The sequence below is a fragment of the Hordeum vulgare genome, chromosome 1H (genome assembly GCF_904849725.1).
Source record: "Hordeum vulgare subsp. vulgare chromosome 1H, MorexV3_pseudomolecules_assembly, whole genome shotgun sequence".
NCBI lineage: Eukaryota > Viridiplantae > Streptophyta > Magnoliopsida > Poales > Poaceae > Hordeum > Hordeum vulgare.
This window is the reverse complement of record NC_058518.1, coordinates 223,946,843-223,969,917: the sequence shown is the minus strand read 5'-3', so window position 1 is coordinate 223,969,917 and position 23,075 is coordinate 223,946,843. Positions and strand designations below refer to the sequence as shown.

Sequence of the window (23,075 nt, the reverse complement as noted above, 5' to 3'; positions counted from 1 at the left end):
ATAGCTCCACGGGCAAAATTAACACCTTCTCTAAATAATTATTGCAAGGAGTACCGCACTTAACAAAACTACATCAATACTGTAATGATTACTGCAAGGAGTACTACACTTAAATCTTCAGATGGACTATGTTGAAGAAACTCTCTTCCTCCACTGACTACTCCAAGATGATGCTGCAAGATACTGCAAGTCTCCAAGAAGCTACTCCAAGATCTAGCTGCACATTCAATTTAGTGAATCAAGTCTGGAGTACTGTACCTTCCATGATGACCATAATTTAGTGAATCTAGCAGCTATACTTTCCCCTAATGGCCGCGCGCTGCTGCTGTACAGTGCCTCGTCGGCAGCTGCGCGCGCGAGCTCCTCCGTCGCACTCTCCGGGCATGCCGTCACGATAGCCACCTCGCAAGAGCTCCGCATCCAGGTCCGCTCTAGATCCAGCATCGACGCATGCGGATCCAGCGCGGGGCATCTAGTTCTAGCATCTCCGATGCATACAAGTCTGTCGCCGGCAAAAGGCTCGAGCTTTCGACGATGGGGTAGTGATGAGAGGCCGGTGGAGAGGAAAATGGGTGGCGCATGGGGTGAGGAGAGGAAACAAAGTGGTGGGGAGAGGCACGCTACGACGAGTAGAGGCCGGCGACGAGCAGAAGACGACGGAGAGGCCGACAGCGAGGAAAAGGAACGTTGGGAACAAAGGGATGAGAGTGAGCGAGTGCGTGCGAGCGGAGGACAATTTTGGAAAGAATAAAAAAATCATAATGTTATCGGATTTGAACTAAAAAGCCTTTAGGCCTCATTTGATTAAGGGGGATTGGGGAGGATTTGAAAGGAAAATCCCCGAAGGGTCCAGAAACCCCACAGATCCTCGCGCGCCCATTTGGTAGGAGGGGTTTGCTTAGCCCAATCCCCTCCGTTCCCCTTCAATCCCTTCCTATTCATGTGTTTCAAAACCCTATTTGAGGGACTAGTGAAAGCAAAACCCCGGGAATTTGAGAGGATTGGGTGAAACAGAGGGGTTTCACCCAATCCCCTGAAATCCCTTCCTCTCAAAACTTCCCAATCCCCCTTAACCAAACAAGGCCTTAACGACCTATAATTCGATACACAGCGAGTATGTTAGTACCTATGTTAGTTTCATTGTAGGTAGGTTTACTCCCTACCAATCCCAACCGCAGCAGTTTAAAAAAGAAAAAAAAAATCCCACCCGCAGCCGCCGCTCAGCACACACTAATCGGCACAACTTTCCTCAAACCCCCCTCCCTTTACTCGTCTTCCCCATTTCCGCCCATCTCGCATCCCTGATCACATCGCCAAACTGAAACAACTAAGACAGGAAATCTTTTCGAAACCCAAACCCTAGGTGCTCGCGGGGAGCGCCATGAAGATCCCATTTGTGACCAAGTGGTCGCACCGATCCAGCGAGCCCGCGGGGCCGTCGAATTCGGCTGCAGCGCAGCAGCAGCAGCCGCCGCCGTTGTCTCCATCGGCGCCATCTCGTTCGCCTCCCGTGGCGTCGACAGAGGCGGCAGGGGATGAGTTCATTCTGCAGGAGGAAGAGTACCAGATGCAGCTGGCGTTGGCGCTATCAGCGTCGGCGTCGGGCGCCGAGGGCGCGGGGGATCCCGACGGGGAGCAGATTAGAAAGGCCAAGCTGATGAGTCTCGGGAAGGGCGACCCAGTCACCAACAGCGATCTTGGTGGGGGATACACCGCGGAGTCGCTCTCCCGCCGTTACAGGGTGAGTATTCAAATCCTGTTAATTCCTTCAGTAGAGTCGTCGGTGACTACAATCGTTGGTGTGGTTTCAGGTTAGGATACTTCTGCTTGTTTTGTATTGGAATATATTGTCTCCTGGATGCATCAACACCAAACAAAACCAGTTTATCTCTTTCTAGGGAACCAAGGCTTAATTAGTATATGAGATATGGATTTAGAAGGTCAGGTCCAGCCAATTGGATACCTTATTGCAGTTGTAACACTTCAATCGATAAATTCTAACATGTCAAGCAGAAAATTGAGTAATTAATTCTGCTTTGAAAAATGAACATAGAAAGAAAGATTGCAGCTTTGCTTGGTTGACCACACACATTCTTTTGAGCAGACACTTGTAGTTGCACGATGATTACATGAATGAATATATGTGGAGAGACAAACACAACATGTTCATAATGACATAAACATGCACAAGAGGCAAAGCAGCATGCACGACAATTTGTCCATGCTTCCTTGAGAAATAGGTTGTGTTGTTTTGTGTCCTTCAACCACACAAGGTTTATGTGTTGAACTCTCTCCCTTGCCATGCTCTTGACTTATAAACTGTAGCTGGACTCATTAGTTACTGACCTTTTAGAAAATTCTTTGGTCTTCATTCTTGTTCTATCATCTATGTTGAGCATAATATGCCGAAGTCATATAGTCATATAGAAATGGCTCACAGTTTGTGAGGGAAGTTTTTTAAACCACTTGGCAATATTTTGTGCTATCTTACAGGCAGGATCTTCATTGCCAACTACCTGTTCATAGTCGTAGGACACTTGACGAGTGGGTGTTGTTCCTTATGCTTTCTGTATATTTTGGTGCTAGCTTCCTTGATCTGTCCATTCTAACTTTAATTTCTGTTCTGTTCAGGACTATAACTTTCTTGATTATAATGAGAAAGTAATTGATGGATTCTACGACATATTTGGCCCCTCTGCGGAATCATCTGGGCACGGCAAAATACCATCGCTGGCAGAGCTTCAGATGAGCATTGGGGATCTTGGATATGAAGTAATTGTGGTTGACTATAAATTTGATAATGCTCTGCAGGAGATGAAGGAAGTAGCAGAATGCTGCCTGTTGGGCTGTCCTGACATTACAGTATTGGTGCGACGAATAGCTGAAGTTGTTGCAGATCATATGGGTGGTCCAGTGATCGATGCAAATGAAATGATCACTAGGTGGTTGAGCAAAAGCATTGAGCAGAGGACATCACACCAGACAAGCCTTCTGCATATTGGTAGTATAGAGATAGGCTTGTCTCGCCATCGCGCCTTACTTTTCAAGGTAATCTCTCTCTCTCTCAGTGAAAATGTTCCTTTTCCCAAAGTTATGGAAGACGTGTGTAGTGGCGATGACCAATTCTTCACCTGCTTCCTGGTTACCAACAGATGAAAATTCAACAAAAATGTTTTATCTAATAAACAAACTAAACCAGATATTTAGCATTGTATGTCTATCCATAAGCAATTTATTAAGGATATTGGTCATTATGTTGCAAGTTGTATCTATGGACAGTTTATTTCCGTCACTTCTTGTGATGTTGAGGCATCTTATTGATTTCTACCAGTAGAGTGGATTAGACTGTGAGACTCTACCATGAATGATTACAGCGTCTACCTTTATTTAGAGTGCGGTGCACCATAGGCACCTAAACTTGCAAGAGTATCACTTGGATCCTGAAAACTTACATACATTATGCCCCTAAACAAACCGGTGACTGAAGGTCCGACTCCTATTTGTTTGGATGGATCTAAGATAATGGCCGGGCTTAATCTTATCGGTATTACTTAGAAAGCACATGCTGATATTTTAGCTTCGTCAGTGTGCCATTGCCATGACATCAGTTATGACACACATACAGTTTTAGGGACCTAGATATGCAACCAGCAAGCTCGTAAGTGATCCATTAGTTCTTTGCACAGAGACGGGTGACGCGTTCTACCTTCTATTTTCTTTTGTAAATATAAGTTTGGAACCATATTGATGGTTTTAAGCAGAATTATGAAGTGACTTTGTTCACTTAAATTTGTAGAAATGATTTTGACATTAGATAACCAAACCTGGTGAAGTAATGTAGGAATTTGTTTGCATAGGTGTGAACTCTCTTCTGCATGGCTTGACAAGTAGCGCATAATCATGCAGCATATTCTCTCATGTCTTACATTTATGTGTTCGTTGCAGATTCTTGCTGATATGGTTGGTATCCCTTGTAAGCTGGTTAAAGGGAGCCACTACACTGGTGTTGTAGATGACGCTATTAACATAATAAAGATGGATAACAAAAGGTATTTACATATTTAATCATTAATTATTAGTTTTTTTTTATCATATTTGCCACCAGTTGTGTCCTACTACTCAGTTTTGCCACTGGACTTTCAGCTGCTTAAAAATGCCATCATTCTGTTAGGTGCGTGCTAAAAAATGCCATCCTGAACTGTTACCGTCTGGCCGAAGGCAAATTGGCGAAAACAACGCTGAACCCACTTCTCAGCCACTCCCTCTCTCTATTTTACTATGTCGTGTGGGTCCTGCTATCAGCCAACAGATAAAGAAATAGCTGGAAAGTAATAGAAGGAAAAAATAGGCGACACAGGTTGAACCTAAGACCTCAGGTGCGGCTTGCCTCGTACAGAGGAACAACTACTCCAACTGAAGCCAAGTTTTGTTTAGCTTAGGTAAGGCAATATCAGGTGACACCAATCAGGCTATGCATGAGAATAGGCATCGCGAGTCACTACAACATCGTTACATTAATGCATGAATAAGGGGAGAAAGCATAGGATGTGTGGGAATTGTACGGAAGAAGATCCGGCATGCTCATGATATGCAATGACATGACATAGCAAGTTATGATGCTTGAATGGTCCAATGCAATTAACCATCAAGTTAAGTGAAGTGTGATTTGCATTTAAAATGCAATTCAACCAACTCCACATTTAAGATTAGGATATACCTTGTTTAGCTGCACAACCACTTTAAATGCTGTTAACACAAGTGATCATGGCATAAGGTGATGATGATTAAGGTACACAAGTTAAATGGATAAGAATACCTCATAGTACAATTTCGAGATTGTCCATATTAAAAGAAATGTAGTTAATGTTGTTTTAGCTGAACATCAAGTTTAAATGTTGTTAACATGCATGGGAGTGACATATGTGAATTCTCGACAATTTTGCGAAGAGTTTGATATGTAATATGCATTTTGCCTTTTTCGTCGCTTGGCGGTGCATTTCTGCTGCCATGGCAGCAATTTGGTTTATACGAAATCTCGTTAAAGATTCCGGTGCAAAATGTCTCACGGGTGTGTGTCGTGTCGTGCGAAGTGGTGGCGGGTGCTTCCTGTCAACAAGGGTCCCATGTGCCAGTGCCACCAATCACCGAGGTACCTGCAACTAACGTGGTGATACATATACAATCATCTCATACAACACATGCGTCGACCATAGTCGTGCATTCGAAGTGGCTACCTTTGGACGAGACGATAGTGGTTCGTTGTTGTAGTCATCTGGGTTGAGTAAATTACTCAGAACCACCACATGTGTGTTATATTTACTTAGCTAGGGAGTAGTAGTAGGTCGTCCGGAGCTTCCTTAGTAAGTAAGATAGTGTATGCATCTAGACAGCTAATAGTCAATTTGGCTTTTGCATGTACTAGCAATAGAAGAATCTGCAGCAGCAACGGAGGGACTAGTTATTAATAGATACGGAGTATTTAGGAACGGAGGGAGTAGTTATTAATAGTTTAATAGAACTAGATTCTGACTGTCAAAATAATGCATGAATAACCATTCACTCCTATTGTGAACATTAAGTTTTATTTTAATTGTCAGTTGCTTTTGCTGATTTGTTGCCTATATTTGTAGGGAGTTTTTGGTGGATGTTATGGCTGCTCCAGGGACTCTCATTCCAGCAGATGTCTTTAATTCAAAGGGTACTCCATTCAACTTCAGTCAAACATTGGGTCAGAATCAGGTGGTGGAGTCAGCAAGTAACATCGAAGATGACCCAGTTGCATTACAGTCAGAGCATGAACATTACCAAGGGCATATGTTTGCCAATAATGATCGGGTCTCAGACAATCTATCAAGCTATGAGAATACAATGACTGCTGGAAGTAGTGCTAGTGAACCTGGGACATTAGGTAAAGCATCAACTTTGGCTGGTGCTCCTTCCAAGCAGAAGAAGAATCTGCAGTTGATTCCAGACTCTCATGAAATTGACGAGTCCCGAAACCTATTTGCGGAGTTTGATCCTTTCAATGCTACTGAATCTGGTAAAAGCTCATTGGCATTCAAGGGATTAAACAATAGAAACAGTGATTTCCGAAGGCGTAGAGAGAATGTAGTCCCACCATCTGCAAGATCTCAACAGCCATTGGTGATGAAAAACTGGTCCGCTTGCAATGACATTTCCAACAACAAGCAATACAATGTTGCTGATGGGTCAGTTCCTCGGAGAAATGCCACTGACAATGCATCGTCATCTCAGTTGGCGTTGTCAACTGCAAAGCATTACAATCCCAATGTCAGAGAGCTAAACGATAGAATGTATGCTGCACCTGCTCGTAATTATGACAATAGGATAATTGGTACCTCGGCTATGGCCAAAGCATCGACTGGAGACTGCCTTGACAGATCACAGGTGCCACCTGGTCTTTATTATGACAAGATGCTTGGTACCTCTTCTATGAATACAGCTTCTTCATCCGGAATTGGAAAAGTTGCAGAAAAGGACCTTCAGAATGATCTGGAAAAGGGTCCCATCTATTCTAGGTTTGACGGTGAACTTTCTAAAAATGCTCAAGGATTTACTCCCGAAAGGGATGAACACAAGGAAAATTGTGGCAGTTATGACCACAGAATGTTACATCCTGATCCAAGAAAGTCCCCTCTTGACAGATTCATGGACAGGCCAAGGCAGAACATAGAATGTGTTTCTCCATCCCAAGTTGGATCAAGTAAAGTTGACTTGGTGTTGGATGAAGTATCTGAATGCGAAATCCTTTGGGAAGATCTTGTAATCGATGAAAGAATTGGCATAGGTACATAAATCAGTTTTGATCTATCGTCTAGTTATGATTTCACCTATCGAGCCGAACCTAGGTTTCAGGGCCGCTTGCCATACAAACTGTTAAGGAATTTGCACCGAGCATCAGTGCACAAAAACATACTCTAAATTTCTTGTACTGTAAAATCATAAGCATGCACTCCCTCTGTCCCATAATTTAAGACGTTTCTGCAAGTTAGCATAGCTTGCAAAAACATCTTATATTGTGGGACGGAGGGGGTATAATGCCTTCATCTGTTGCGTGATATGAGCCATTTTGTTCCTATGTTGTATCATATGATGACTAAAGGAGCATTCTTGCAATTTTTAGGTTCATATGGAGAAGTCTACCATGCTGATTGGAATGGAACTGTAAGTAGTTTTTCTTGTTTAACTTTACTGGAAGATATCGTTGAGCTTAGTGCACCAAGCTCATTTACAAGCATTGTCAACTGATTACATAACTGAAAAGTAACATACAGATAGCCTGTCAAAGCATGGTTTGTACTACTGTTTTTCTGATTGGGTCTGCTTATCATGATCGTAAAATTTGACGTTTCTTAATATACAGGAAGTAGCTGTAAAGAAGTTCTTGGATCAAGAGTTCTATGGTGATGCTTTGGAGGAATTCCGTTGTGAAGTAGGTGAAAGATGATGCTTTTATAACCAAATCTTTCCTGAAAATCGAACTTCTACTGTCATTTGATTTCACCTTTTTCAAAACGTTTGCTAATCCATATATCTTTTCTTCTAATAGGTGCGGATTATGCGTCGGCTCCGTCATCCAAATATTGTTCTCTTTATGGGCGCGGTAACACGGCCTCCACACTTATCTATTGTATCAGAATATCTTCCAAGGTAGGACATAACACGTGTGGTCAATTAGCTTGGTCAAGACAACAGGGCACCAGTTATAGTGGGTACCGATGCAACAACGTAGATACTGCATGCATGTTTTAATTTTGAAGAAAATGCATGTAATAAACGGGTAACACTATGGGTGACTAGTTTTACATTAATGTATGTACCCTGGCTGTTGATTAATGTAGGAGATGTTTAATTTCGCTCAGCTGATAAATTGATAATGTTAGAGAAAATGACTTGAGTACCCTCCCATAATTTCTTTGGAACACGAGACAGAGGGAATACATTGTGTGTGTGCCTATGTGGTGATGAATAAATAGAGGGAGAGAAGATAAATAGTTGCATGGTGAGAAAAATATCATTATGTGTACATGCATAGTGGCACACCTGAACTTCTATCAACAAAAACTTTTTTTTCCTTGCGTTAATTAATAAAGGGAGTGACTACTTAATGATTTTACATCATACCACGGGCTATATAAATGTACTCAATTTAGTGTTCAGTTATGCACTGTGTCACTTCCATAATATGTGAAACTTTTGATTAATGTGCATATTTAAGCAATAAATTTTCATGTCGAAGTAGACGGAAGGAACCTTAAGTAGTATCTCAAGCACGTAAAAGGGTGTAATCAAGTAGGGGGCATTGGTAGATTTGATGGGCATTATGAAAAAAAATGGGTATTTTTGGGGGAGATCTTGTGAATAAGACTTAGAAGTACCAAGTATTGTGAAACAGACAGTCTATAAGCTGAACCTATTATTACCATTCAATTCAACACTTGTGTTTTTGCCGGTGATGAATCAAACAGTTCCATTTCAACACTGACATTTGTCTAACTGTTATTTTCTTTCAGGGGAAGCTTATATAAGATTATCCATCGCCCTAATTGCCAAATTGACGAGAAGCGTAGGATTAAAATGGCCCTTGATGTGGTAATGGTGAAACTTGTCTGTTAAACTTCCATGCTCATTTCCATGTGTATGTCCATATTATGATTATGCTACCTCTGTAGGCCAGAGGCATGAATTGTCTTCATACCAGTGTACCAACAATTGTTCACCGGGATCTAAAATCACCAAACTTGCTGGTTGACGATAATTGGACTGTGAAGGTATCTACCTGCTTCAGGACCAAAGCATGAACTCTTATTCATTTAGTTTCCGGTTAGTTGTTACTGTTGGCTAACAAAGTACATGCACACAGGTCTGTGATTTCGGACTTTCACGTCTGAAGCACAGTACATTTTTGTCGTCAAAATCCACTGCCGGGACTGTAAGTAATTGATAGTCATTGTGGAATGACTTTTGTATGTTAGTTGTTACAGAAACTTAAATTGATTCTCTCTTAAAATTTGTCGTTTCCCCTCGTACCAGCCTGAATGGATGGCACCAGAGGTTTTGCGGAATGAGCAATCCAATGAGAAGTAAGTGATCTTTGAGGTCTTTCTCAAATACCTATACTCCCTCCATTTTTGTATACAAGGCCACAAACCCATATTACACGTACCAAGGCAAATGTTAATGCTTTGTAAGTCAATGTTGTAAGACAACTTGTCTCCTTGTTTGTCGTGTAAATTAATGTGTATTTTTATCTTTCATGTATATCAAGTCAATGATCTCACTCATGCATGCATGCAAGGGATAATTAATGTCCCCCTTTGTTAGTATTACGAGGCAAACATCATTAATATTGCATCGATTGGTGTTAGTGGCCTTGTATTTATGCAAATTGTAATTTTGATAGTGGCCTTGTATATAAAAATGGAGGGAGTAGTTGCGAGCTTTTAATATTTTCATAAATTCCGTATGCATTGCCTGAGCTTAATCTAGATAAAATCTCAGTTTGTCCTAAATAAGCTCAAGGCTAAATTTTTGGATGTGCTATGTATAGCCTTTGTTGGTCATGTTCGCACCTGTGATTTGTCAGGCAAGTGCATTGCCTTCTGGACATGCTATTTGTAGCTTCTCACGCTGTACCAAATTCCACAACTCTGAATGTCTAAGTCTCTTTTCTCCATTCATTATAGTACAAGTTGTGATAGAGAGATGGATGGTTTATGTAGGTACTGTGAATTATGACGTGTATTGCTAAGTTTGGTGAGGTATTTTGTGATCTAAGAGCATCTCCAGACGCGCTCCCAACCGCCCCCCAAGGCCCTTTTTTATTGTCAGCACTAAAAAACGGCCCAGTCGCGTCCCTAGAAGTCTGTTTTTCGCCGGTTAGGGCCGATTTTGCCGTCGGCGGACCCAAGCGAACCCGGCGCCGAGGGCGCCCGGGGGCGTCGGGGGAAACGTTTTTGGCGCGAACTCTTCGTGGACCTGCCGAGTCAGCGACTAGGTGTGGTCGTTGTCGGTGTCAAAACCGACGGATGTCGGGTAGGGGGTCCCGAGCTGTGGACCTTGGATCGATGGGTTGCAGGGGACGGAGGAGATTGTATTTACCCAGGTTCGGGCCCTCTTGAGGAGGTAAAACCATACGTCCTGCTTGATTATATTGATGTGTATGAGGATTACAGAGTTGATCTACCTCGAGATCGTATGAGCCGAAACCCTAAATGAGTCAACCTGCCTATGCGGATGAAACCCTCTGGTTTATATAGACACCAGGGGTTTCTAGGGTTACATACAACCGACCTCCAGCCGGGGATAGATGCGTCGATCTAGCCTACTCAACTTGGACGACACGCCAGTCTTCGGAGCTTTCCTTCTTGTTCACGAGGTCGTCACGCAGTCCGGTCTTCAATAATACCGCCCATTAGGTCGGCCTCTAAGAGATGGGCCGATCGCCCGAGGACCCCTTAGTCCCGGACTCCCTCAGTAGCCCGAACTGGCCTCTAACGCCGATGTATATGGTCTTCGACAGCTCCTCGTATCCAGAGTAATCAGCTTGCAAGGTGAGTTCCCTTTATGTTTGGCTGGCTTAAACTTGGTCGTTTGGTGATGTCGTGCCTTTAAAACCGGCACTGCTTAATCATAAGGCCTAAAAGCTCGGGTGTGAACAACTCCTCATCTGACAACCTTTCTGACAAAAGGTCGCGATAGCCAGTTATGGCAAAAACTCGATTCACGGCTCGAAGCCGCTTTCTCATGGGCACGTCTTGTCAATGAGGAGATTGTGCTCCATGTTTAAGGGGATATGAGTAATGGTCTGGGTAATCCCGCGCGCTTTCACCGACGCGGTCGTTTCGGGAAGTGGCAGGGCTTGCGGCGCAATAAACGGGAACCCTTGGTCTTGCGGCCCCCCATAAAAGGGAAAAAAGATCCTCAAAGCCACCACAGGCATTCCAGACTCGACCCCCATTTCATTCAAGCTCCAAGCGCGCAGATTAATTTCACTTTCCGTCCTCTCCTAGCCGCCCTTTCCCAAGCTCAGCCATGGCCGGCTCAGGTTCACCAAGGCAAGTGGGAGGTCTCATGCGTCTCCGACCAGGATATCCGAGAGCTGAAGGACGCCGGCTATCTCTCGCCGGACATTGCCCACCGTGCGCCGAAGGAAGGCAAGGTGGTGCCTACACCAAAGCCAGGCGAGAGGGTGGTGTTCGTCCCCACTTCATCCGAGGATTAGGCTTCCCGCTCCACCCCTTCGTCAGGGGTCTGGTGTTCTACTGTGGGTTAGATTTTCACAATCTTCCTCCGAATTCATTCATGCACATCTCTGCATATTCATCACCCTTTGTGAGGCCTTCCTGCGGGTTCAACCGCACTTCGGCTTATGGCTCAAGACTTTCAACGTCAAGCCGAAGTCAATTAGCGGCCAACACGCCGACTATGGCGGAGCCGTGATCAGCAAACTCCCCCAGATCGGATGGCCGGAGGGTACTTTTATCGATACCATCAAAGCCTGGCAAAAATAGTGGTTTTACATCACTGAGCCTCGAGAAGCAAACTGGTCAGCGCCTGTCGAGTTCAGATCGGGACTCCTCGAGAGGCTAACCTCGTGGGTTAGAAGAGGTCTTGCCTTGGGATCGTCCTCGGAGGTGAAAGCGCTGCAGAAGCGCATCACGTTAGGTGGATGCGAATATCGAGCTGACCAACGTTGTTCAGGTCATGCTCCGCCGCCGCGTCCTTCCCTGCCAGCGTCGGGACACTCCAATGTGGTCCTACAAGCTTGGCGAACCCGACATTGTGAGCCAGTTCTACCACACTACCCACGAGAAATTGTGGAGGATGTTGTTCAAACCTCAGCAGGAATGGCCGGCCGGGGAAGAAGACGTCGGTTTGTATGCCGATCACCCTCCCTTGGAGGTATGGCCGAGCTTTTATTCCTTATTTAAAGCTTTAACCTTTATCAAGGATCTTATCCTTTCCTCCACCGTTCCTGCAGGGCTGGCTGAAAAAGGCCGAGAAAATAAACGGCCCAACCCCCCTGCCTAAGGATCCCAGGTCACCATTGTTGACCGCGATGCTGGTGGTGGCGTCATACACGGCGCCAAAGAAAAAGGAGAAGAAGAAAAGGGAGACCCGCGAGGGTCTACGCTCGAGGGGTCCTCCGGATACCAAGTCCGGAGACACCCACACTTCCTCCGCTTACGAGGAAGAGGATGCGGAGGACGGAGAGGAGAAAGATTCTCTCCAAATAAGAAAAAGGGCGGCGCCGGAGGAAGCCAAGGAGGGCTTGCCTCCTCAGGCCCCAAGGAGACCCTGCATGGGCAAGGTTACTCTGCCCGACGACAACCTGAATTTCGATGAGGACTTCGGGGCCTTTGAGAGGGTACCCCTAGGATCAAACCCTCGGTCCAAAGGTATGGAATCCGAACTTTATTTAATGGAATTATATCGAGCTTTTGTTAATAAACATACGTGCTCCTCTCCCTGTCGCAGCCTTGCCCGAAACCTTCCGACAGGCGAGGTCTCAGAGGGGGGTTCGCCATCGGACGAGCTAGCGGAGAGCGGGAATGCGTCCCGTACTACTCTCCCTCAGGCATCAGACGAGGCTGCAGAGGTGATATCCCACCAGGCCCCTCCAAACACGGGGACGAGGTGGTGATGGCCGAGGTTCATAGGTCGTCCGCCGAAGACCGAGAGGTCCCAACTGAGGTTCATGCCTCGGTCACCGGATCCCAGGAGGTCGAGCGGGACCGTGATGCGTTCGAGCTTCCTCCGGAGACAGCTCCAGGGAGCTCCGATCCTCCGGTGTCTTGCCTCCGGTGTCGCCTGTGGCAGAACGGGCTACGGCCGAGTGGCCTGCAATGATGGAGGAGGCTCTATTCGATTCATCCATCGCCGATGAACATCGCACCTTTATGGGTGCGATTCTACAAAGCATCCAGTCCGTTGATAACTGACATCAATGGACTGAAGGGAGCCTTAAGCTGTTTGCTGGTAGGCTTCAAGGTAAACCAAGTAGCGTTGGATTTATTTACAAGGTTTTACATGCCTTACAGGTATAATAGCCCCCGAGCCATGGGTGAGTTGAAAAATTTGCCCGTGGTTCAAAAGAACTTGTGGTCATGGACAAAAACAGTTCGGGGACCCTTGATCTGTAACAGCTTAGGGGGGGTACTTCGGCTGAATGTCCCAGTCCCGTTAGCTCAGATGCTTATCAATCCCTAACTTTTCTCGCAGGCCTCGTCCTCGGCTCTGGCCACCAACGCCCTTGAACTTGCCGAGCTGAACCAGAAACTCAAGGTTTCCGATGAGACGGCTCGACAAGAAGCAGGGTAAGCTTAATGCGTGCCGCTAGGACTCTTGTTGTACTTAGTAGTTTAGTACCGTCTGGCTTTGGTATATTACATCTTGATTTCGATTATGTTAGCAGCTATGGATGTGGAGTTTAAGAAACTCAAGGCCGAATTGGAGAGGGCCAAGCAGGAGGCCGCTGCTCATAAGATGGTGGCCGAGTAGACTGTTGTCGAGCTAAGCTCGCTGAAAATTGAGAGCGACGGCACAAGGCTAGAGTGGCTGAGGTCCAGCAGGAGCTTTAGGATGCGAGCGCTAAGAGGGAGGCCTTGGAACAAAAATCCAAAGAACAAGCGGCCGAGCTATCCAAGCTGTTCTCCGAGCTCAAATCGGAGTGGGTAAAGAGGCGATTCTTCGAAGAATAAGTGCGCCAAGCCAAGAAGATTGCGGATGGTAAGCCATACTTACTGCAATGTGCCTTTGGTGGAAACAGTTTTGCCTTTCTTACACGGCTATGGCGTTCCCCAGGCGCCTTTACGGTCCTCCCGCGGAGTGCAGCAGACGCGGCCAAGCACTACGCGGCCCAAGATGAGGACGCTGAGCAGAGGCTTTTCTGGGCACAATTTTAGACTCCCGAGCCCAACCCCCTTCTCGTATATTAGATGAAACAGCTCAAGGAGTTGCACAGGATGGCGGAGCCGGCCATGAAGGACCTCTTCATCCGGATGTGGTTTGCCGAGCCTCTTCCGAGCAGTTACTCCGGCTTAGTGCAGAAGTTGTACGATGTCGTGCCTCAACTCGAGGTCCTGAAGCGCTCTGTTTGCATGGAGGGAGCTCGGATGGCTTTTGCGAGGACCATGATGCACTGGCCAGGGGTGAAGCCCCTTACGATGGCGACCGCACGTCCGCCTCCTGGAAAGGAGCACAGGCGTCCAGAGCTTTATTTCTCTACCGCGACGGAGGGTGCTCGGGCGATAGAAGCCCAATGTTCCAAAGATGTAATTTATGAGTAAGGATATTGTCGTGGGCCTTGGAACAATTTATTATTATGAAACTTGTCCCAATGTAATGCACTTTGTATTATTTTTGACTCCTATTCAGCCGTTTAATTTGAAAGTTTCCAGTCGTCGGCTTCAGCCCCATGTATAGACTACAAAGGGTGTTTCGACATCCGCACCGTGACCCTTAGCCGATATATCGGTGCCCGGAGGCGGTAGTGTGTGAAGGAAACGAGGCAATCGGACTATGCGGCTTTAGTGCTTTCACTTAGCCTTAGGAGCTTGAATTCGAGGGCTGGTTACGAGCCCCTAGTTTTTTGTGGTAGTCGGATAACCGGATTTTGAAATAGTTACCACAAGGTTTGCGAAGGTACAAACCCCTCCTTATGATATCGAATAAAACCTCCACTGGTCTTTCGTACTTTAAGCTCGGATTGCAGACCAGTTCTCGCTTATTATGACAGCCATATTTTGGCTTTCTACACTGAGGTATTTTAGCCAGGCCAGCTGGGAATACAATCGCAGTGGTTCTCCCTTTACACTTTTAGCCGAACTAGCGGAACGTAAGGGGGTAAGCATAGGAGCAGGGCAACCCAACTATTGACCCAAGATATAATTTGGAACCGATGCATATGAAGCAATATCTGAGAAACCGAACACTTCAAAAGTAGTGACGGGGTAGTGCTCGGTGCGGTGCTCTCATCCAAGCCCTCGGTCAAGCCCTCGGTCTATGAACCGGTCGCACTTGTTATGTTTTGAAAAAGTTTACCCTTTGGCGCCAATGAGTAGGAAACGTATATATGTAAAAATATTTTAAAAGAGTATATAAATAATATTTGCTAGAAATTTTTATAATTCGTGGCGCCGAGGCAGCTGTTACGGGTAACTATTGTTTTGAATAACATATTTCAAAGCAACTTTTTCTTCACGACCTTCCATGGGTGACTTGACGTCCGCCCTACTTCGAGCTGCGTAATTTCTCCTATGCTTCTTAGAAGTGAGGGGCAGTATCCTTTAAAGGTGGTTGTTGTCGGCAGACGGACCTTGAATAGAGGGTCTTGAGAAGCTGCCGTGCTATGAGTGACCTTGACGTTTGGGAGATCCTTAATGGTATCTCTTTTTTGTTCGTGAAGTTGTTTGGACCGTAGTTTGGTCGAATCGAACATATGGTCCATGGTGGTGGATCCCCATAGCTGCCCATGGTATTTTGAGAATGAAATTGTGTCTACGAGGGACATACCTTACTGGTGATCGGGCCATGCAGTGGGGAGCGGATCCCTATTTGTTTTGAGTCGGAGATGTCTCCGAGGGATCCGGTTGAGCTCGGGCTTGCTTGCCCGCCTGCCGGGCCTCGATGGCTAGCTTGTAGCCTGATGCTTCGTTGCCGTATTGGCATTCAGCTGCCAAGGTCGTTGTGTGCTCCTCGGTCTGGGGGGAGCATTCTGTGTTGCCGTTGACGGTGATAATTCCCCTTGGTCCGGGCATCTTGAGCTTCAGGTAGGCGTAATGAGGCACAACGTTGAAGCAGTCGAATGCTGTGCGGCCGAGTAGTGCGTGATACCCGCGGAAGGTGACGATGTCGAATATTAAGTCTTCATCACGGAAGTTGTCGTGTGAGCCGAACACAACCTTCAGCGTTACCATGCTGGAGCAGTGGGCTTCGACGTTTGGGATCACTCCTTTGAAGGTAGTGTTGCTCGGTTTGATTCTTGATGGGTCTATGCACATCTTTTTCACCGTATCTGAGTAAATCAAGTTAAGGCTACTTCCTATGTCCACAAGGACTCTAGTGAGGTGATACCCATCTATGATGGGGTCTAGGACAAGGGCGTCCGACCCTCCGTGACGGGTACTGGTCGGATGATCCCTACGGTTGAAGGTGATCGGGAAAGCCGACCATGGGTTGCACTTCGGGGCTATGGGCTCTACGGCGTATACCTCCTAAGGGCTCGCTTCCTCTCCTTCTTTGGTATGTGAGTAACGTATATCATATTCACGGTTTTCACCTCTTAGGGGAACTGTTTCTGGCCCCCAGTGTTTGGACCGCGGCGCTCTTCGTCGTCCTCGCTTCATGGGCCCTTGCCTTGTTCCTCGGCTGCTAGTTTGCCGGCTTGTTTAAACACCCAACAATTACGGTTGCTTGTCTTGGGTGCCATGGATCTGGCAGGGTCTTTCCATAATTTTATCTAATGGAGTCAGTCCATTCCTGTTCCCTTTAAAGGGTTTCTTCCGCTATCTGGGTTTTGAGCTGTGGAAGCCAGCATTTACGGCTATGTCATTGGCGTCACCGTTACGGGTGGTGGCGTTTGGTCTTGTTTCGCCTTGGCTTGCCGTTCCCATCCCGTACTTCAGAAGTACCGGGGTCGTCCGCATTATGGCCGCGCCGAGCTAGCCAATCGTCCTCGCTCGTGCAAAAGCGGGTCATGAGGGAAGTGAGAGCGGACATTGTTCTCGGCCTATCCTGGCCGAGCTGGCGAGCTAGCCATTCGTCCCGGATGTTGTGCTTGAAGGAGGCTATCGCCTCAGCATCCGGGCAATCCACGATCTGGTTCTTCTTGGATAGGAACCTGTTCCAGAATTCTCTTGCCGACTCGCCTACCTTTTGGACGACATTGCTCAGGTCGGAGGAATCCTGTGGTCGGACGTAAGTTCCTTTAAAATTAGATAGGAAGGCTTCTTCAAGCTCTTCCCAACTTCCGATGGAATTTTTGGGTAAGCTGTTCAGCCAGTGTTCCGCTGGTCCTTTCAGCTTTAGGGGTAGGTACTTGATGGTGTGGAGGGTCATCTCCCCTGGCCATATGGATGTGGAGAAGGAAATCTTCTATCCATACGGCGGTGTCCGTAGTCCCGTTGTATTGTTCTATGTTCATGGGTTTAAACCCTTCCGGGAATTGGTGCTGCATGACCTCATTTGTAAAGCACTGTGGGTGGACGACGCCTCTGACCCGGGCTATTCTGTGTCGGAGATCGGCTGTTGGTTGTGCCTAGTATGATTCCCGATCTCTATTGCCGTGGGTCCTGATCTCTATTGTTGTGGGTAAACCGAGGTTGGTCTCCATCCCATCGAGTGGGAGAGTACTTTCCAGCTCCGTAAATGGACTTGTTGCAACCTGTTCTGTTGTCCAAGTCGCGACATAGGCCGTGTCTGCCCCTGGGTTGCACACGTTCCTTTCCTTCCCTGCAGGGAGGCTCGGGTCTATACTTGGCTTCTCTGGCCGCTCTGTCGCGCCCTCGAGGTGGGCGATCGGGCTGATCGTATTGTGTGTGCCTGGGGGACACGGGCTCTGGGGCCTCGTCATCGAACTGAGGCAGCATGTGCCGGTGTGGGTAGCTTTTGTTTTGTTTCGGCCACTCGGTGCCATATCCTTCCTCGGCTGCCAGTACTTTCGTCCATCTATATTGTTGATGGTATCTTCTTCGGCTTGGAGCTGCTGTTGCGAAGCTTCGCCTGGATGCTGCGGGCGGTAGCTATGAGCTGCTGCCTGAATCGTTCTAGATCCTTAGGGTCCTCGGGAACTGTGAAGTCTTCGGCCTCTAGACTATCTTCTGCGGGAGGTAGTTGTCATCGTCTGAATCTCGGGGTCGTCGGGATTGGACTGGCCCTCGGGCTTGTTCGGGTCATCCGGTGGTTGCTCGAGAGCTTCGAGGTTACCGGGGTCCTCCGGGGTTGTGTTTTCCCCGGTGCCCTGTATGGTCCCCCTTCCCTTGTTCGCCTTGGCTTGTTTACGCTGCCTTCGGCGTTTTGATGGCTTCTCCCCGGACTTATCGCCGTTTTGTATGGGGGTATGATCGCCATTGCCGTCGGGTGTGTCCACCATGTAGACGTTGTAGCTGGAGGTGGCAGTCCACCGCCCGATATTTACAGGGCGGGTTCATCGGCCTCATAATCCATGTCTTCAACCTCCACGGAGGAGTAATCCAAGATGCCGGTTAAGTCTTCGACGGTGGCTACCAAGTGGGTGGTGGGTGGGTCGTAAAAGTCCTCATAATCCGCATCTGGACCGGTCCGAGTATAGGTCGGGTTTGGACCGTCCGCGATTTTCAGCGACTGGATCTGGTCGAGCATCTCGTTTAACATCGAGAGGCTGTCTTGATCGATCTCTTGATGGTTTTCGGAGTTGACCTCTGTAGCTTCCGCGAGGGACGCGTGTTCGACAATGGCCATTTGCTGTTGCTAGGGCACTAAGGTTGGATCCGGGCTCAAAGCAAACTCTCCGACAAAGAGGGGATCGAGGTCATGGCCGGGCAAGAGACCCAAAGTCAAGGCTTCGGGATTTTGGAGCTCATCGGACAAAACCGTGATCTTAGCGGGGAAAAGATCGCCCCGGGAGTTGGTAGAGAATTCGAGTTTTCCGAACCTTATCTCCTTACCGGGGACGAAGCCTCTGATCTGGCTGAGGCGGCCGGTCGGGTCGACACGCAACGTGAAGCCGTCGAGCGTCAGAACCTGCCCGGGGACGAAGATGTCCCCGTTGCTGATTCGATCGCTTACGATTAAGCGAGCCATCAATCCTTCCGGTGATCTCACAATGGAACTCTCAATGAAAGCACCAATGTCGGTGTCAAAACCGACAGATCTCGGGTAGGGGGTCCCGAGCTATGGACCTTGGATCGATGGGTTGCAGGGGACGAAGGAGACAATGCTTACCCAGGTTCGGGCCCTCTTGAGGAGGTAATACCCTACGTCTTGCTTGATTATATTGATGTGTATGAGGATTACAGAGTTGATCTACCTCGAGATCGTGTGAGCTGAAACCCTAGATGAGTCAACCCGCCTATGCGGATCAAACCCTCTGGTTTATATAGACACCAGGGGTTTCTAGGGTTATACATACAACCGACCTCCAGCCGGGGACAAATGCGCCGATCTAGTCTACTCAACTTGGACGACACGCCGGTCTTCGGAGCTCACGAGGTCGTCACGCAGTCCGGTCTTCAATAATACGGCCCATTAGGTCGGCCTCTAAGAGATGGGCCGACTGTCCGAGGACCCCTTAGTCCCGAACTTCCTCAGTCGTCGTCCTCATCGCCCCGTTTTCTCGCGGGGAATCAATTCGAAGGCTGCCGCCGGTCAACCTTCCATTGATTCCTCACATGTGGCATAGTGAAGGCGCGCCGACGCGCGTCCCACCCCCTCCCGCCACGCGTACGCACGGCTGCCGCCCACACGCGGCTATATAAGCCGTCCCTCCCTCGCCGGTGGCCGCATACCTCTCGCCATAGCCCTTCTCCCTCTCTCACCGCCGACCCCCTCTCTCCATCGACGACCATGACCGAGCGCTACGCCGACGATGGAGTGGCGGCAAACGGCTCCGACCGCCGCCATCTGCACGAGTCCGAGGCCTGCCTCCTCCACGAGGCGGACTACCCGGCGCCACCGGACATGCGGGTGCCGGGCTTGTGGAGGCTGAGCGCCGGCAGAGTCACGATGCCACCGTCGCCCTCTATGGCGACGACGACATCGACTACACCAACTTCTACAGGCTTCTCGGCATGTAGAAGGAGGCGGCGTAGAAGTAGTAGTCTTTTTTAAATTTCCGTTTTAAATTATGTTTTTAGTTTAGTTTATGCAAATATCAATGAAATGGCCTGAATTTCCTCCAAATTTGTGTCGTGCTTGGCTGAATTTTGCCCGAGTTTGGTTTTTAAAAACAGCGTCTGGGGACGGCTGGGAACCCGAGCCCCCCCCCCCCCCCCCCCCCATTGATTTTTTCGCCGGCGCGCCCCCGGGCGCTATTTCATCCCCCCTGTGGGCGCCAAACGGCTGGAGATGCTCTAAATTTAGTTGCATGTACCATGTAGCATTCTTAGATTTATTTCCTCCGTTGTTACATCACTCCTATCCTGTCATGGCATCAGGCCATTGTCTAGAAGCTGATAACCCAATCTCATGTGATATCACCTAGTTCCCTAGTTCTCTCCTCATGGCCGAGACCGTTTGAGGAGCTCTCTGAGGGCTTGTTCGGTTAATCCCCACAACAAGAGGATTGGAGAGGATTGGAGGGGATTGAGGTGAAATTTGACTTACAGGGGATTTAATCCTCCCCAATCCACTTCAATCCCCTTCAAATCTGAATGTTTCATGCCTTGAATGATCTGATCTTCGTGATACATAAGAACTTGAACTGTTATCATATGAGTTAGAAGAATGATATCTGTGAAAAATTAAGTATAACATCTACAGTGCTCATTATTTCTCTTTGCATGCGGCAAACATCACATTTATAATTACACTCATTCTTGAAAGTTTTCCAGGTGTGATATTTACAGCTTTGGTGTCATCTTGTGGGAGCTAGCAACACTGAGAAAGCCATGGCATGGGATGAACCAAATGCAAGTTGTGGGCGCCGTTGGCTTCCAGGATCGACGGCTTGACATTCCAAAAGAAGTTGATCCTATAGTTGCATCAATTATACGTGATTGTTGGCAGAAGTAAGTTTTTTCAGTATAAGCTAAGTTCTTTTCTTAAAAAAAACTTTAAATGCATAATTACATGTGTTTCTCTACCATCATTTTCATTTGCTAGGGATCCAAACTTGCGCCCTTCTTTCATCCAATTAACTAGCTACCTGAAGACATTGCAAAGGCTAGTAATCCCTTCACATCAGGAGACAGCGAGCAATCATGTACCCTATGAAATATCTTTATATCGGTGAACCGCACATCTCACATCTCTACCCCGGGGTTGTCATCCACCAAGTGTGAATAAGGAGTAATTATGATTTTGTCACCATATCTGGGTCCCAGTCTAGATAGCATTCACCCCGCTGTTGCAAGCAAAAGCTCTGCTGCGGGTATGTACAGTACATATAGGCTGATAAGATGAAACAGCAGGAGGAGAAAACAATACCAGTTTTACGTTTAAGTGGAACTGTGGATTGTGGACTGACAGGGAGAGCGAAATGTGTAACTATGCGTCGAGTTAGTTGCATCACAGATAAGCTGGCAATCTGGAACAGTGCATTGTGTGTTTGATTCCTTTCTGCCATACTGAAATAAAGGTCACTTCAGTTTGTGTTTTGGCTGGAAAGATACTAAGGGCGCGCTTGGAATACGGAGGTGTTTAGCTTACACGCGTATCTTACTGGTGGCTGAGAAATTTCCGTCTGGAAATGAAACGACGGGCCGAGACATGTTTTATTTACTTGTGCATTTGAAGAAATAACCTATTTGGCACAGCGGGAGTAGTTAGAAGGCACAATTAAACTTGCTGAGTAGCTAGAAGGCACCATTAAACTTGCATGCGTTTTTAAAATAGACAAGAGTGGCGGCAAAAGCGCCTGGCCTCGACCAGGACGCAACTACGCAATGCAACGATTGGGCGTTATGCATGGCGCGACCACATTCCGTGGATGGCTGCGATGCTGGTTGCGGCCGAACGGCGATGACAAAATTGGACGAATCCCTTGAACCAAGCCATACTATGCAACCGGCCACTACTTCACTGCAAAATAGCACGCGGAAGAGAAATTAATTAAGAAATTGCCCAATTCATATTGTCTTCTTATGATCAATTAATGATCTAACGACTGGTTGGTTTTCCCGTGTACTTATATGCACTCATAAGGATCAAGATTGCTAATCCAATGATCAACCGAAAGAAATTCTTGAATCAAGAAAATAGAAGGCTACAACCAAGAACTGGTCTTCAAGATAATCCAAATTGAAATAGAACAAGGGTGAGAAAATTACATGATTTCCTTTGCCTTTTTGTTAGCTTCTTGCACGAATATGGACGTCGTCGTCATCATCATCTAGCTCACTGTAGATGCTACTACTATTAAGCTTCATGCACTAACCAAGATAACTAAAAGTCCGAACTAATGAAAAGGGCTAGACAATCCACATACACTTCAACACCTCCTGGGGACAACATCAATTTTTGATAAACTGCAAAATCTAGGACTTGTACTCAAGACCTTATGTCCGGATTTGATGTTAAGCTTCATGCATTAGACAACGCAATCAAAAGTCCGAACTGATGAAAAAAGCTAGACAATCTACATATACACTTCAACAACCACCACACAGTCTTCACCGTGATGCAATTATTCACATATACACTTCAACAACCACCACACAGTCTTCACCGTGATGTAATTGTAGCAGCCTCATCAACGCGGGCAGAGGCACCCGTAGGCTTCAACTCGACGTGGATTCTCCAACAACATCGGCCAACGCGGTCTTCGGATGGCATCATCACTACACCGGTCCATGACTCAGATCCTAGGGATGCGATGATGCAAGCAACCTCGACCAGAGCACACTGCAACGTCACGCTCGATCTTTACAACCGACCAACTGGAGGCACTGCTAGCACCTGGTGCGCATGCAGGGGCAGAGCCAGGATTTTATCATTGGGGGGGGGGGGGCGAAAGGAACATCCCTCACGGAGAAAAACAAATATAAGAGTTTTAAAAAGAATTAAAGAAGTCGCAAATATTTTAGAACTGCCTGTTTAGATTTAGTTATATGATTATCAACAATATCATAAAACTATCAATTTGAGCTGAATATTTGGCACAAAATATTTGAATATGAAGCTGGTGATTGGAGAAAAAGCAATATCATGTTATAGTATTTATTTTTATTTTCTATCCACAATAGAAGTATGTCTGAACTAAAAGATAGGACAATTAGATATCTATCTACCATCAACCTAAGCACATACTAGTACGGCTACAACCTACTAACTAATGCATCAAAATAGCAGATTAATTGTATTTATAAGGAAAAAAATAGCGCGCTGTACAAAATAGCGTGCCCCCTTAAAATATG

At 46.9% G+C, this 23,075-nt stretch overlaps 2 protein-coding genes across 3 annotated transcripts; both read left to right on the top strand.

The window, feature by feature from the left end:
- Window positions 1-1,273: 1,273 nt before the first annotated feature.
- LOC123429173 (serine/threonine-protein kinase EDR1-like) lies at window positions 1,274-21,327 on the top strand. 2 transcript variants are annotated; one of them, XM_045113234.1, is made up of 13 exons: window positions 1,277-1,741; window positions 2,632-3,048; window positions 3,946-4,049; window positions 5,631-6,808; window positions 7,145-7,185; window positions 7,385-7,453; window positions 7,571-7,671; window positions 8,535-8,613; window positions 8,694-8,792; window positions 8,885-8,953; window positions 9,055-9,104; window positions 20,553-20,729; window positions 20,824-21,327. In XM_045113234.1, exons 1-13 carry the CDS (start codon window positions 1,382-1,384, stop codon window positions 20,951-20,953), a joined length of 2,874 nt encoding a protein of 957 aa, XP_044969169.1. In that variant the 5' UTR covers window positions 1,277-1,381; the 3' UTR covers window positions 20,954-21,327. The 2 variants fall into 2 exon arrangements, with proteins under 2 accessions (XP_044969177.1, XP_044969169.1); XM_045113242.1 differs by lacking the exon at window positions 20,824-21,327 and having other exon boundaries at window positions 1,274-1,741; window positions 20,545-20,676.
- On the top strand, window positions 10,160-13,239 carry LOC123429189. Its single transcript, XM_045113251.1, has 2 exons — window positions 10,160-11,925; window positions 12,005-13,239. Exons 1-2 carry the CDS (start codon window positions 11,728-11,730, stop codon window positions 12,665-12,667), a joined length of 861 nt encoding a protein of 286 aa, XP_044969186.1. The 5' UTR covers window positions 10,160-11,727; the 3' UTR covers window positions 12,668-13,239.
- Window positions 21,328-23,075: the final 1,748 nt, after the last annotated feature.

Bases quoted from the DNA above. Each gene is read 5' to 3' on its own strand.
- LOC123429173 (XM_045113234.1), top strand. From the start codon at position 1,382: ATGAAGATCCCATTTGTGACCAAGTGGTCGCACCGATCCAGCGAGCCC. The intron at 7,672-8,534 runs GTAGGACATAAC...ATTTTCTTTCAG, and splicing joins GTATCAGAATATCTTCCAAG to GGGAAGCTTATATAAGATTA. The intron at 8,793-8,884 runs GTATCTACCTGC...ACATGCACACAG, and splicing joins ACGATAATTGGACTGTGAAG to GTCTGTGATTTCGGACTTTC.
- LOC123429189 (XM_045113251.1), top strand. From the start codon at position 11,728: ATGCTCCGCCGCCGCGTCCTTCCCTGCCAGCGTCGGGACACTCCAATG. The intron at 11,926-12,004 runs GTATGGCCGAGC...CCGTTCCTGCAG, and splicing joins CCGATCACCCTCCCTTGGAG to GGCTGGCTGAAAAAGGCCGA.